Genomic DNA, 14,534 nt, shown 5'->3' with positions numbered 1-14,534 from the left:
GAAATGGCTGAAACAGCACAAATCATACCAAGACAACAGAAGGAATGAAGGGAATGTTCACAGAACCGGCTGCCTTCTGTTTTCCCTGTGACCCCAGCACATCCAGGAGTCGCCTATTTCCCAGCTGCTATGAAAGGTTTTATTTCAGTGTCTGCACATTTTTAGCGTTCATCAGCTTGGCGGTAATTCCCTGCGCGATTTCTCTGTGACTCTGTGTGACACCTGCCTGCCCTCCAATATATAAATTCCAGGCTTATCTAAATAATAGTGCAATATCTCAGTACAAAGATCTGAAAATAAAAACGACCAATCACAAGTGACAAATATGTCACATTGCATGTCATGGTGGCATTCCTCTTATTATTTTCTCATATTCAACTGATGATCCTGCCAATATATTAATAAACAAGATTTATATAGCGCCAACATATTACGCAGTGCTGTACATTATATAGGGGTTGCAAATGACAGAGAGATACAGACAGTGACACAGAAGGAGAGGACAATCATAAGGTGACAACATGCACTGACTTTACTCTTCTCTACCATTTTGACATGGGGGAATCCTTGTAATAACTTTTGGGTCTCAGTATATGTCTAATTCATTGGACATGGTGTGGTGGCCAGTGGGAACAATGTCATCCTTACAGATAGCCAAAAGGATCATTGGTGTCACTTACACTAACCTTGGAGGTACAAACTGCTCATTGCTCAAGGAACCTCTGGAGTAACCCTGGTTGACAATCACTGCTATGGAGGATCAGTGTTGTCACCCTCAGCTGGTCTGGACATCATGAGCACGTCACCACATAACTGCTATTCCTTTATTTATTATGAAGGGGTGAATAGACAAAAGTTGTTTATTGCCCCCTTAAGGCCTTTGCTATGGGGTATTTTGCTGTGCAGAGCCAGTTTTTTAGAATAGCACCTTGGGGCCACATGGCTGCACACCTGGAACATGCTGCACATTGCCGGTGCCTTTGTTTGCACCAAATACCAAACCTTAAAGGACCGCAGAGGTATAATAGGGGCCTAATGGATGCCCACACCTAAGAAAATGAACTGCAATCCGTTAAGCGGTATTACGTCCGGTGACCCCAGTGTGCAATAGGGGGGTCCTCCCACTGCAGCTTTCCATGAGTCATACATAGGACTCATCAACTCCAATTCTGTATAAAGTTGACAAAAAGTTCTCTGAATGTGGGGGACTCCAAAAATATCTGATGATAGAGTTCAGAGACTTCATTTAAATACCTCAAACAAAAGACTTCCCCTCATCATCCATTAAGGACAAATGTTAGAATGATATTAGAAGTGAGGCGCCATTGTCTGCTGTGCACCCATCGAACCTCAGGTAAGAGAAAAACTCTTCCAGCCCAGTACAGGCGCTTCATAATCATAGCTGGAGATGATTGGTTGTTTCCGGTGACTGCAACAAACGCGCTGAAAACAGAGCTGGTCTACAAAGAGGGGAGGATGGGCAGGAGACACCATGCTGCATCTTCTCCCCCCAGGTGCAGTATGGAGGATTGCTAAATGACATTGGGTGAGCACTGCACCAATGCCAGATTCCCCCAGCAGGGGGTGTAGATGACATCGCCACGTCTTCCAGCAGAGACAAGCCTTGCACCCCCTATAGATTGTACCCCAGCTCATTGCATCACCATATGATTTGTGGCTACAGCTACCAGACAGCACGATAAACATTTGTTCTTGTTTCTCCTTTGGATGTGAAGATTCTTCCTGACCACATTGTTATAAATAAAAAAGTCCAATAACATCCACGTAAATCCCATGCACACATGACAACACTATGAAGGTCTTCACTTGTTTTATTGCTCATGGTTGTTAGTCTGTATAAAATGACAATCTGCAGAATGGTGAATTATTGGTTTGTATAACATTATATTGCATCAACACAAATAAAAAGAGATCAATTGCACCATAATGCCAAACCGCCTTGTAGTCTGGGATTTGGCTGAAGGACCCACGCGGGGGTTCAAGCAGGTACAAGTGTCCAGGATTGCACAGATGCATTGGCCATGGAGGTCACTGATGGATATTTGTTACTGGGCTGCATTCACACCTTTGTGCTTGTGATAATACATAATGGTAAAGTGGAACTAAAACTGCTCGATCAGGCCGGTCGTTATTGTAGAGACAGGCGATGTCCATCCTGCAATGATCCCACCAACCAGTCTGATTGCTCTGGGTATCTGCCAAAAAAAACTGAGCTGGGCCAGGATACCCAGCAACCCAAGCCCTGCGAGGAAACAGGGACAGGCGAGTTGTAAGTCGAGTTCCACTTTAGGTCAACATGCGGTAAATGTGCATTGCCACAGGCCAGTGTCTGGATGCTTTGGGGGGCAATCAAAGAGGCCTTATTGCTATACAGAACAGACTGATAGTGTCTCGGGGAAAGGACCACCCCCCTCATACCTTGCTGCTCCAACACCACAGTCAGCACAACCACCAGGCACCTCCATGAATATAACTGGGAATTAAAGCTTTAAAGCAAAGATAACAGAGACTGCTGATCCAGGGAACATCTGACTGCTTTATAGGAATCAAGAAGGAATTCTTTTTCCCCTGTTGAAGCAAATTGTACCGGGATTTGAGAAGGGTTTTTTTTTTGCCTTCCTCTGGATCAACTATGTCCATAGGGTTTTAAATCTGGGATATGTTTACTTCCCTAGTTGGCAATTTTGATGGACTTATGTCTTTTTTCAGCCTGACTTCCTCTGTAACTATAAAGGTATAGTATGTGTCCGCCTTCCTTATGACAGTTCCTGGACAATAGCAGCAGTAAAGGAAGGTTGGGGGGAATTTACAGAGATGTCACTTTGTTAGGCAGGATGATAATGTCTCTTTAATAGAACCCAAAACTCCCCAAACCAAAAGCTCCTTCTGCGCATGCACGAAATCATGCGTATGTCATCAGAGGGCTATCCTGTAATCTTCTGCAAGCCAGGAAAAATTGGCTCATAACCATCACACGCACGGCTCCAAGACTTTTCTAGAACTTCCCCGAATCTCTGGAATGGTCTCCTCGTCCTATTCGGCTTGCTCCTACTTTCTGCTCATTTAAAACCCAACGCTTCCCCCTCACCTACCCGTCTTCTTCTGTCTTTTAAAACCCTCTCTACTCACCCACTATTCCATCTCTCCCCTCCTATTGTGTTTTAAAAATAAAGGTAAATACATTTTTTTTTTTTGAAAGTGATTTTTTTTTTTTAAAAAGCCCATTGCACTGCAGCAATAATAATATGAACTGCTCTTCTGAATCTGCCAGGATTGACGGAAGGATACCATGGAAGTCACAGCTAACAACTCACTTCCTACCAGCTCAGAAGATCCCAACCTCCCATAACAATTGTTAGGAATCCAGGCAGCAGAAGGAAGGTAATAGTTGCTATTACACAGTATTTATATAGCGCCGACATATCACACAGCGCTGTACATAGTCTATAGTCATGTCATTAGTTGTCCCTCAAAGGGGGGGGGGGGTCATAATTTAATGTCCCTTCCATAGTCATATGTCATTATCACATTCTAAGGTCAATTTTTGAGGGAAAGCCAATTAATCTAACTGCATGTTTTTGGAATGTGAGAGGAAACCGGAGTACCCAAAGGAAACCCACACAAACACGGGGAGAACCTGCAAACTCCATGCAGATAATGTCCTGGTGGAGATTCAAACCTGGCACCTAGTGCTGCAAAGGCCGGAGTGCTAACCACTGGTATACGTCACAACCCCCAACAATGCATTATTTTCTTCCACAGTGATCACAAACCAGCATTTGATTGATCTCCTCCCTCTACGTGCCGGTGACCACATAACTAAACTACATTTGATTGTATAGAGATCTTCTATTTACGGGAAACAAAGAAGGATACAAAAAGAAACTTTACATATAAAAACAATATGGCTCTTTCAGATTGGTGACAGTTCACAATCCCGGCTGCACATCTAATGCTGAGTGTTCCAGCCGGGGGCTCAGATTGTGTGTGAGTGAGCCATAAGATCTCACAAAAAGGTAGAGAGTGTTGGATCAAGTATACATGGCGTCGTGCAGATACTCCAACCTGTGTTCTTTCTGCTTTCTTCTAGCCTGTAAGATATAATGAGGTGAGAAAAATTTATTCTGAATGGCAACCTTACACATCTTGTCAATGTGCTAACCTGTGCTGCTCTGCACTGCCACAAATACTGCTGTATAGTTCTAGAAGTCAGCTTTATTCAAAATGAACAGCATAGTTCCAGAGTACAATCTCATATCAGAACATGGCTTCCCTCCTGACGTATTTCACCCATTATACTGGGCTTAAAGTGGAACTAAACTAAAAATTAAAAACTCACACCTAACTAATTCCTGCAAATCCCTCGATGGTGCTGGTCCTTCCCACAATCCGGTGCTCCGTCATCCTGGAATTCCTCTTTGTACCAGCATGAAGGACTTCTTGCACGAGGTTCTCTTCCGGACTTCTTGCTACATCACCATATCTCACACTGTGCAGATGTGAGATCGGGTGACGAAGCCACTATGAAGGGGAGAAAAAGAAAGAGCCGATGTACCTGCGCATGTGTGAGATCGGCACATCTTTCTCTTTGGTGAAAAAAAATGCTCAGATCGGGCATGCGCAGAATGAGCAATCCGGAGCCTCTCGGGATGCGTGACGTAAGTGTCCTGATGTTTTATGTTTTTGGTTTTAGATGCAGATAAAATCCAAGCTCCGCATACAGCTTAGAGATGTTTGCCATTTGCATTGCTGTCTGAGCCTTTATATCCTGGCGACAACCATACTCCTATTTTATGTATGGATGTCACATGGATAGTGGGTCATATCATGCCCAATGGAGTTCAAGACAGCAATAAAAAACCTGCAGGAAAAGATTTTAAGGTAGCTTTCTAATCTACATTACTTAGAAATGGAATCTGTGCTTCTGTTACCTTTTCCTGTTTGTATTCCTCATAGTCCGGACTGTCGGTGGGCAATTCATCTCTGCAAAGGGGGCAGGAATTAGTCTGCAGACAGAGAGGGGAAAATAAAATATTAAGATATATAATGGTCAACCAAAACATAACCTCCCCCCCCCAATATTATGTCACCCATCCAGGCATGGTCTCCACAAGACATCTTAAGGTGTCTTGTGGTATCAAGCACTAACATGTGAGCAGCAGATTCTGTAGGTCACACTACCTCCACCAGCCTCCATTCTACCCATAATGCACCCGGATGCCTCGTTGACTGGCCTTCTTCCCATAATGCACCCTGCTGCCATCTCTTACCTGGATAAATGATACACCTGGCCAGTCACATGATCTGAAAGAAAACAATTCATCAGACCAAATTACCTTCTTTCATTGCTCCATGGCCCAGTTCTGATGCTCACGTGTCCATTGTAAGAGCTTTTAGCAGTGGACAGGGGTCAGCATGGGCACTCTGACTGGTCTACACAGCCCAGCATTCTAAAGGAGCTTTGTAGGATAAAACCAGATAGACCCCTACCCCACACACCAATAAGTTTTGGGCACCCTTGATTAAATCACTGGTCATTCCTTGCCAGTTTGGTCCTGGCATCATCAGTGAAGCTTGGTGATCCAGGAAGCCTGAAATGTATCTGGTCCAGGAATAAAAACATTTGCTAACAAATAACAAAATATTTGAAAAAATACAGTCCAGGTTTGCTGGATCACCCAGCTTTACTAATGAAAGTGTTTACTCTCCAGCCTTGGCGAGCTTTATTAAATCAGGCCCAATGATTCCAATAATCCACAATACAGGAAACGGCTTTTCTTACCTTTCCCAGCCACGGCAGAATGCAGGCCGAGTGGAAAAGATGCTCACAAGGTAACTGCCGCACTGTTTCTCCTTCCTCGAACTCCAACAAGCACACTGGACATTTGAGGGCAGCGTCTGCAGGGAAAGTCAACTCATTATAAAACCCAAGTTTTCTTTTTGCTTTTAACCACCTGTGCACCTGTCACTCATACACAACAAATGTGAAACTATTTTGTGAACACTGCGGGCCATTCCACAAACTGGCTGCCTACAGGGCTTGACAGGTCCTCTTTAGGAGCCACTTATTATTAAAACACTGCAGACAATTTGTGGGACAAACAAATATGTCTAAAACTGTCACAGGATTATTTATATGTACAAAACAAGTGTAGAATACTTCTTTACAGGCAGTACAGGCAGCGTGTTGGGCTGCGAAACGACAGTGCAAAAAACAGGAGATATAAATCATTTATAAAATTTCTTTGGACTGTATATAGTTAGACTGTGAGCAGTGCTAAGATTTTGTACGTATGACAATTTTTATTCCTGCCATAGTTATATAGTAGGTCAGGTTGAAAAAAGACATAAGTCCAATAGGTTCAACCACAAGGGAAATAAACATATCCCAGATATAAAACCCTATAAGACATAGTTGGTCCAGAGGAAGGCAAAAAACCCCGGGTACAATTTGCTGCAACAGAGGAAAAAATTCCTTCCTGATCCTAGGAGACAATCGGATGTTCCCTGGATCAGCAGTCTCTGTTATCTTTACTTTAAAGCCTTAATCCCCAGTTATATTCTGTGCTTCTAGAAATCATCCAGCTTTTTCTTCTATAGAACTTGCTGAAACTCCTTCCTGAGGGAGCCGATTCCACATTTTCACAGCCCTTACAGTGAAGAATCCCTTCCTTATCCGAAGCTTAAACTTCTTTACCTCCAGATGCAAAGAGCGCCCCCTTGTGCTTTGTAATGATCTTACAGTGAATAATTGGGAAGAGAGTTCTCTATATGGACCGTTTATATATTTATACAGAGTGATCATATCCCCCCTTATACGTCTCTTCTCAAGGGAGAATAGATTCATTTCCATTAATCTCTCCTCATAGCGGAGCTCCTCCATTCCTTTTATTAGTTTAGTTGCCCTTCTCTGCACTCTCTCCAATCCCACAATGTCCTTTATGTGAACTGGGGCCCAAACCTGGACTGCATATTCCAGATGTGGTGTGACCAATGCTTTGTACAGGGGCAGGATTATGTCTCCATCTCTGCAGTCTATTCCTCTTAAATATTGTAAATGATGATGCAGTGTAATGACAGGTGCTCTATAAATAAAAGTCTGGATCTTACCCGCCTGCTTCGCCGTTATTGTGACTTTTGGTAAATTTTCTACCACTTTTTTGGAAGCTGGAGGAGGAAGTCTGTGGTCCCAGTCTGAAAGGTCCATGGGCCCGAGGTCGATATCCATCCCGCTGAGGAGACTCCTAACAGACACAAAGACAATTGCAAAAATTATTCCTGCAGGAGACTGACAAAGAATGTTTAGACTTTTCTTGTTGCTTGGAGAATTATTATATAATATTAATATTATAATAATTATTAATCCTGAGGACCTCAGCTCTGGGGCTAAGGCACAGGAAAATCACAAATTTTGCATTGTCAATAAAACAAAAAGAGCGAGAAGGGAACCCCAATGGGGACACCTAAGGAGATAACTGTAAGTGATGGAAAATCTCCTAAACTGGGCACAAATATTTAATATTTTTTGGGCACTACCCTTACCCTTTAAAATAGACCCCCTTCCTCTCTGTATTAAAAAAATACTCCTAAACTTTCCATATCCTCTCCATTCTCCAACGCCATCCCAAACTTCCACCCTGGGCAGGACGACACTTGGTAATGTTACCTGTTGTTTATAGGCTTCTCCTAGGGGGGGCGCCGTCACATGGGCTGAGCTTATAGTACTTTGTTGTGTTCACAAATCATTGCATGAGCAGAGGTCAGAGGAAGAAGGGGAACCTCCGATGCCATAATCAGGCTTTGTAGGAGATTGCAGGGAAAAGGGAACTATGAAGGGGCTTTACAGAGTAATGGGAGGAAAGGGGAGGTAGTGGAGTTGGCCCTGAAAATCTTAGCTTGTAACTGCTGCTGTGGTTGCTTTTTTCAATATCTGTTTGCAGTGACAGATTCTTCAAAAGCGTAAGGATTCAGCTCACTGCCCACTGAAAATCACTGACACAGGAGGTCAGACCTCTGCAGAGTGACCGCTGCTTTGTTACAGATAGTACGAATCCTTGTCTGCAGCATGTTGGCACTGCACAGGCAGTGCTCAACCCAGGATTTTTTTTTAACCGGGTGGGAAGAAGTTTTAGGCGGGTGGCAGACCTTGTATTGTGACCCAACCTATCAGTAACTACCCAAAAACAGCCGGGTGGTTAATGAAAAGTGCTGGGTGGTGCGCCCAGCTAAATGGGGCTGGGGAGAACACTGACAGGTTATAACTGATTTCTGAGGAAAGGGAACTTTCAAAGCCCTTTTGTTTAAATCAATAATATAAAATATTCCCAGACAGATTTCTGTGCAGTGTTCTCCCCAGCCCCTTTTAGCTGGCGCACCACCCGGCACTTTTTAGTGAACCCCCGGCTGTTTTTGGGGGGGTTACTGATAAGGTAATAATACAGGGGCTGCCACCCACCTACAATTTCATCCCACCCAGCTTAAAAATATTTCTGGGTTTAACACTGTGATATAAATACACAGCCAGGAATAATTAGAATGTATAAGGGGAAGGAAATGCCTCAGATCTCTCAGCAAATGAACAATTGTAAGATTTATACCCAGAGGTCAGGAAAGAGGAAGCGGCCGGTGAACGTACAAGAAAGCATTCATGGACAGGCTGTATTAGCATAGAGACCACCCTAGGAAATGCCTAGTAGAATCCCCATCTCACATATGTAATAGCCCAGAGCCCGACCAGGGAATATGATAAATGCCACTAAAGCCATCACAAGCTACAATATCAGATCACAACCACCCACCAAGAAATTCTGGGGAAAATACTGTAGTGGGTGAATCCTGAATAGACACAAGTTGTTCTGGATATTCCCTTTGATGAAACATATGTGTAAAATGCTGCAGAGAGGTCCAAACACTGAACACATCCCCTGACAATTTCATGGACCTGATTGGGTGGGCTAGAGATCCCCCATTAATTGTAAGCACATATTTACTATGCGGAGTCGGGCTTTGTTTTTCTGTATGAAGAAAAAAGAGCTTTGTGATTGGAGAAAAGTCTGGTCATGTGACCTATAAAACTTATATGGTTGGGCACTCCTCCAATCACAGGGCTCAGTCTGCTCAATAAAGTTCTCCAACTGCTCTGATCTTTAGGAAAGGACCAGAAGTGAGGTGGAGAGCGGTATTAGCTCACCTTTATATTAGCTCACCTTTATATCAGATCACTTCTACACCGGATCACCTCCATATTGGATAACCTTTTACAAAGGACAGCTCCAGTCTATGTTCCCATTCACCGCTCCTTCCAGGTATGAGAAGCAAGCAAGTCCAGCCCCTGTATCTCAGTGATTGGCAGGAAGTGGTCACATGGGTGTGATGAGACCGCCCTCAGCCCTGTGTAAGCTCTGACTCATAATGCAGGCTGAAGGTGAAAGGAGCAGCGGAGGAGCAGAAGGATGCATCTGCTGCCTCATTAAAGAGAACCTGTTTTCTTCCCCTGCATAGACACAACCCATTGTATGGAATATCGGTGGGGTCACTCACCTGGCCAGCTCCAACAAGGCATTCTGGCGATATTGCTCCTCCGGCACAGTGGGCTCACAGTTATGTTCATCAAAGTACGACGCCATTGACACGAAGAGGAGCCACCTGCAAATAAATCACCAAACATGGGGGACACGGAGGATGTAAGGTGATGGAATACAGAAAAAGCTAAAGGTGGCCATGCACTGTGCAATGTACTAAAGAGATCAAACATTGGGTAAAGACACTGCATTCACTGAACAATCGGGCTGCTGATTGTTAGGGCACACTCCTATTGGCTGCTGATTATTAGGGTGCGCTACCATTGGCTGCTGATTTTTTGGGGTATGCTCCTATTGGCTGCTAATTGTTTGGGTGTGGTCACATTGGCTGCTGATTGTTAGGACACGCTCACATTGGCTGCTGATTGTTAGGGTGCGTTCCTATTGGCTGCTGATTGTTAGGGTGCGTTCCTATTGGCTGCTGATTATTAGGGCGCTTTCCCATTAGCTGCTGATTGTTAAGGCATGCTCACATTTGCTGCTGATTATTAAAATGTGCTCCCATTGGCGGCTGATTGTTAGGGCGCGCTCTCATTGGCTGCCTGTTATTAGGACGCGCTCACATTGGCTGCTAATTGTTAGAGTGCATTCCTATTGGCTGCTGATTATTAGGATGGCTCCCATTGGCTGCTGATTGTTAGGGCGCACTCACATTAACTGCTGATTATAAGAATGGGCTCCCATTGGCTGCTGATTGTTAGGGCGCGCTCACATTAACTGCTGATGATTAGAATATGCTCCCATTGGCTGTTGATTGTTAGGGCGCACTCACATTGGCTGCTGATTGTTGGGGTGTGCTCCTATTGGCGGCTAATTATAAGAACATGCTTACATTGGCCTCTGATTGTTGGGCTATCATTGGCTGCTGATTGTTAGGGCACGCTCACATTAACTGCTGATTATTAAGATGAGCTCTCATTGGCTCTCATCCGATTGTTAGGGAGCGCTCACATTGGCTGCCAATTATTAGGGAGAACTCACATTGGCTACTGATTGTTAGGGAGCGCTCACATTGGCTGCTGATTGTTAGGGAACACTCACATTGGCTGCTAATTGTTAGGGCGCAGGAGTTTCCTGCTCGTGTCCCCATCAACCAGTGTGCGACCAGCATGAGCATCAAAAGTCAAAGACGGCAACCCTTCCCCCCATGTGAAACCATGGAGAGCCCATGTCCCCCATGACACAAGTCACTGACACTGCAGACCTCCCTTCCTGAAAATGCTGATTGCCTGGCTGGTGATTGATCTGACTTTCCTCTGGCACATACTGGCAGACTACATTTAAAGCTCTGTACAGCTATAGACACAAATATAACACACACACACAGATTACCTGACGCCCTCAGAATCTCCACAGAGAACACAGCACCACAAGCTCCAGGAAGTAGTCCAGGTGACACAGCAAGAGTGACCGGAATCACTACTTTAACCAATCAAAGATCCTGAATTACCTTTCGCACCAATAGGCGAGCAGAGGAGGCGGGATCTGTGGATAAACACGGAAGTAAAGGTCGGTAGAAGCCGTGTAAGTCATGTGGTGACGTCGAGTTATCACGTGAGTATGACAGTCCGGGTCAGGGCTCAAAGCTTTCACCAATCAGGGGCCCTGAATTATCCTTTGCACCAATAGGGGAACATGAGGAGGCGGGTTTTGTAGATAAACACGGAAGTAAAGCTCGTAGACGTCATGTGATCTAACCGGGTGGTGACGTCAGGGTACTAGATTACCATGGCAGTTATGGGGATGAAAGGTAGAGATCCTGAGGGGAGGTGTGAGAGGTTATAATGGCGGTGTAGGGAGCAGATAACATAACTCCAGTGTATGCTATAATGCTGTCCGTCATGTATTGCTTGTTGGTAAACACTTTAAGCTTTATGTAGGCTGCAGAGACTTCTCATTTTAGGTTTGCACAGGTAAACTATGGCAACCCTAAAATAATTACCACTGGCCCTTCAGGGTTTGGAGTTACAGGGCCACTAAATAAAAAAAATCCTAAAAAAGAAAACCATGGAGCGAGCGCAAGGGGAAAGCAAAGAAAGAGGTTTTGAGGCTCAAGAGATTTTAAGTCAAGCTAGAACATGTATTACATTGTCTTGCCTGGTTATGTTGTACAGAAATCACAGAAGTAAGAATATTATTGCAGGTAAACATAACATGTTCTGTTAGTTACACCTTTTTCTGTTCTGAGTCACAGAAATAGGGTGTTTTACTAGACAAATTGTTGCTAGCATGAACAGTAGACAGCAAAGAAAAATGAGAAAAGGTAATTATTATTATTAATAAACAGGATTTATATAGCGCCAACATATTACGCAGCGCTGTACATTAAATAAGGATTGCAAATGACAGACTAATACAGACAGTGATCCAGGAGGAGAGAACCGTAGTAGGTGGGGGAATTTCACACACAAGCAGACTTTCAAGTACCTCATTTTGGCATTTCCTAGCCGGTCATTTGAAAAAATAAAGGCCGGTGTGTTTGATGGTCCACAGATTTGGCAGCTCATCAAAGATGAACATTTTATCAGGAGAATGTCCTAAGTTGAAAAGAATGCTTGGTTATCATTACAGCCATTGTCAAGGACTTTCTTGGAAACAAACGAGCAAAAAAATTACACAAAAATTGTCCAGAAACTCTTGGAGAGATACAAAATGCTTGGTTGCAATATGAGCATTAAGGTGCGTTTTCTGCACAGCCATCTTTCTAAATTCCCGGAAAACCTTGGTGCAGTCAGTGATGTGCAAGATGAACAATTCCACCAAGATTTGATGGTTATGGAAGGACAGTATCAGGGTAGATGGGATGTACATATGATGGCTGACTATTGTTAGAGCATCCTTCAGGATTGTCCTAACACTGAACACTCCAGGAAAAGCTATAAGCGTAAACTTTTCAAATGTTTTACTGTAAAAAAAAAAAGGCATATAGTAACAATAAATCCTTTGTATGAACAAAATAAATTTAAATAAACATTACATTCAAGGTATTATTTCATTATTTTTTCATTGTATGTAAAATTTGTATGTTTTTTGACAAAAATGGAGGGTACCCTGTATCGTAAAAAATAGACATGATAGCAAAAAAACTGGGTTCATTTCTGCATTCACCACCCAAAAATTAGTAAAAAACAAGTGTAAGATCTAACTCAACAAAAAATGAGTTCGCCATTGTTATCTGCCCTTTTATAAAAAATGAAAAGTGTGATGATAGGTCCGGTTTAAGTTTCTATGATCAGGCCGGTCATTTTCGCAGGCAATTTCCTCTTTGCAATAATCCCCTCCAACTGCCTGACTGCTCACCCACCACCTGAAGGGCTGTGTCAGCATAAGTTGGGCACCCCATCCAGGGCATCCACACCCCTATTTTCATCCCCGTGGTAGCAGCATTTAAAAGAATTATTTTATTCCTGATTTCTATAACGCATTCTATACATTGTTTTTTCACCATTGTCATTCATCAATTTAGGACATTTCTGTCACTAGTAATTTCTTTCAAATAATACATCTGTACTGATATAGTTCTAGCCAGATCATTCGTGAATAGGGAATTGTTTTCTGACTTGACAGGGAACTTCTGTCACCATTGTGAATTCTTCCCCCAAAAATTATAATACACTTGTTATTGCGAACGCGCTGTCACACGTGTTTGAAAGCCAACGTTTAGGGGCCCCCAAGTGTTCCTGCGGCTGAGCCTATAGCAGCCATTTGAAAGTCGCTTTGTTGCCTTGAGGAAGGGACCTGCGGGGCCCGAAACGTTGGTTTTGAAACATGTTGTGACAGCGCTTTTCACAATGGCGCCATCTGTGGTTGTCACTACAAGTATCCTTCCTTCCTCTTTTATAAGATCTGATTGCATTCCTATTACAGACATTGTTTACGGAGAGTCAGACGCATTCTCCAGCTAATTGGTATGCGGCCTGACTAATTGTGATGAAGGTCAGATGTTACACTGGCAGGTGGCACGCCCGCACCTCCAGGGCAGGTTTTTTAAGTTCTGCCCACCGGTCTTTTTTGTACAGTTTGCTAGTCGCTTCTGAAGTGAACTGTTATCCCAGATTGAGCTGAAATACTTAATGACCTCATGGCCCTGACATACTTATCGACTATGCCAGTCCCCTGCAGCCTAAAAGAAACTTTCCAATGTCTTTGCCATGGGGGACAAAGCTGTGACAGCTAGCAGATGCATCACTAAAATTACTTCCTCATAGTCATGCTCGTTGCCTCTTCTTGGTGTGTCATTTTTGCCTTTTAGTGGGCACCAAATAATAATAGCATGAATAGCTCAAAGCTCTCCAGGACTGGAGAAGATAGACTATCATGGTTGAACCAGCAAATCTGGAATAGAACAAGTCCAGGATCACCAAAGTTCCCCCATGATAGTGTATCTTTTCCAGTCCTGGAGAGCTTTAATGAATCAGACCCAATGCCTGTGCTTTGCAATAAATTGGATTCCCTTTGTGTAAGCCTCCTTCTCTTCCTACTCATTAGCATAGCCCTGGTTTGCTTGTCTATGTCTTGTTCAGCAATGTCTGTTGTGATTTGTAGGTGCAGATGGTAGAGTTGTCAAAGTGGTAATCCTAGAAAGGGAGGAGAATATGGAGGTGGGGAAACATGTACAAGTGACAGAGATGGACGAATCTTCTACAACTCCTGGTGGTACCACCAGTTCACCCATTGAAGTTTGCTGCTGTGTAATGCCCATGGTGGACCATACAAAGAGTTGTGCACTGACAGAGGTATGTACATTTGTACCGGTGATACCACAGACTACAAAATCATGGAAGGTGGTTGTGTCTAGTTATCTATATGACAGTAGTGTACCACCAAGAACCATGCAATAATGGTTCAAGGGGGGAAATACAGCAGCATTTGCCCATCATCACTGCTCCTGGTGCTAGGAAATATAAAGCACCACTCCACCCAATACAAAGT

The 14,534-nt window shown here is 43.6% G+C and overlaps 1 protein-coding gene across 1 annotated transcript; it reads right to left on the bottom strand.

Annotated features, from left to right (window-relative positions):
- Positions 1-1,814: 1,814 nt before the first annotated feature.
- Positions 1,815-11,101, bottom strand: RNF181 (ring finger protein 181). The gene is made up of 6 exons (XM_072402886.1): positions 10,935-11,101; positions 9,562-9,666; positions 7,132-7,265; positions 5,804-5,919; positions 4,953-5,027; positions 1,815-4,112 (listed from the first exon to the last, which is right to left on the bottom strand). Exons 2-6 carry the CDS (start codon positions 9,645-9,647, stop codon positions 4,053-4,055), a joined length of 471 nt encoding a protein of 156 aa, XP_072258987.1. The 5' UTR covers positions 9,648-9,666; positions 10,935-11,101; the 3' UTR covers positions 1,815-4,052.
- Positions 11,102-14,534: the final 3,433 nt, after the last annotated feature.

Source organism: Pyxicephalus adspersus, chromosome 2 (genome assembly GCF_032062135.1).
Source record: "Pyxicephalus adspersus chromosome 2, UCB_Pads_2.0, whole genome shotgun sequence".
Classification (NCBI taxonomy): domain Eukaryota; kingdom Metazoa; phylum Chordata; class Amphibia; order Anura; family Pyxicephalidae; genus Pyxicephalus; species Pyxicephalus adspersus.
Note: the sequence above shows the minus strand (reverse complement) of the source record. Positions and strands in the feature narration are given on the sequence as shown.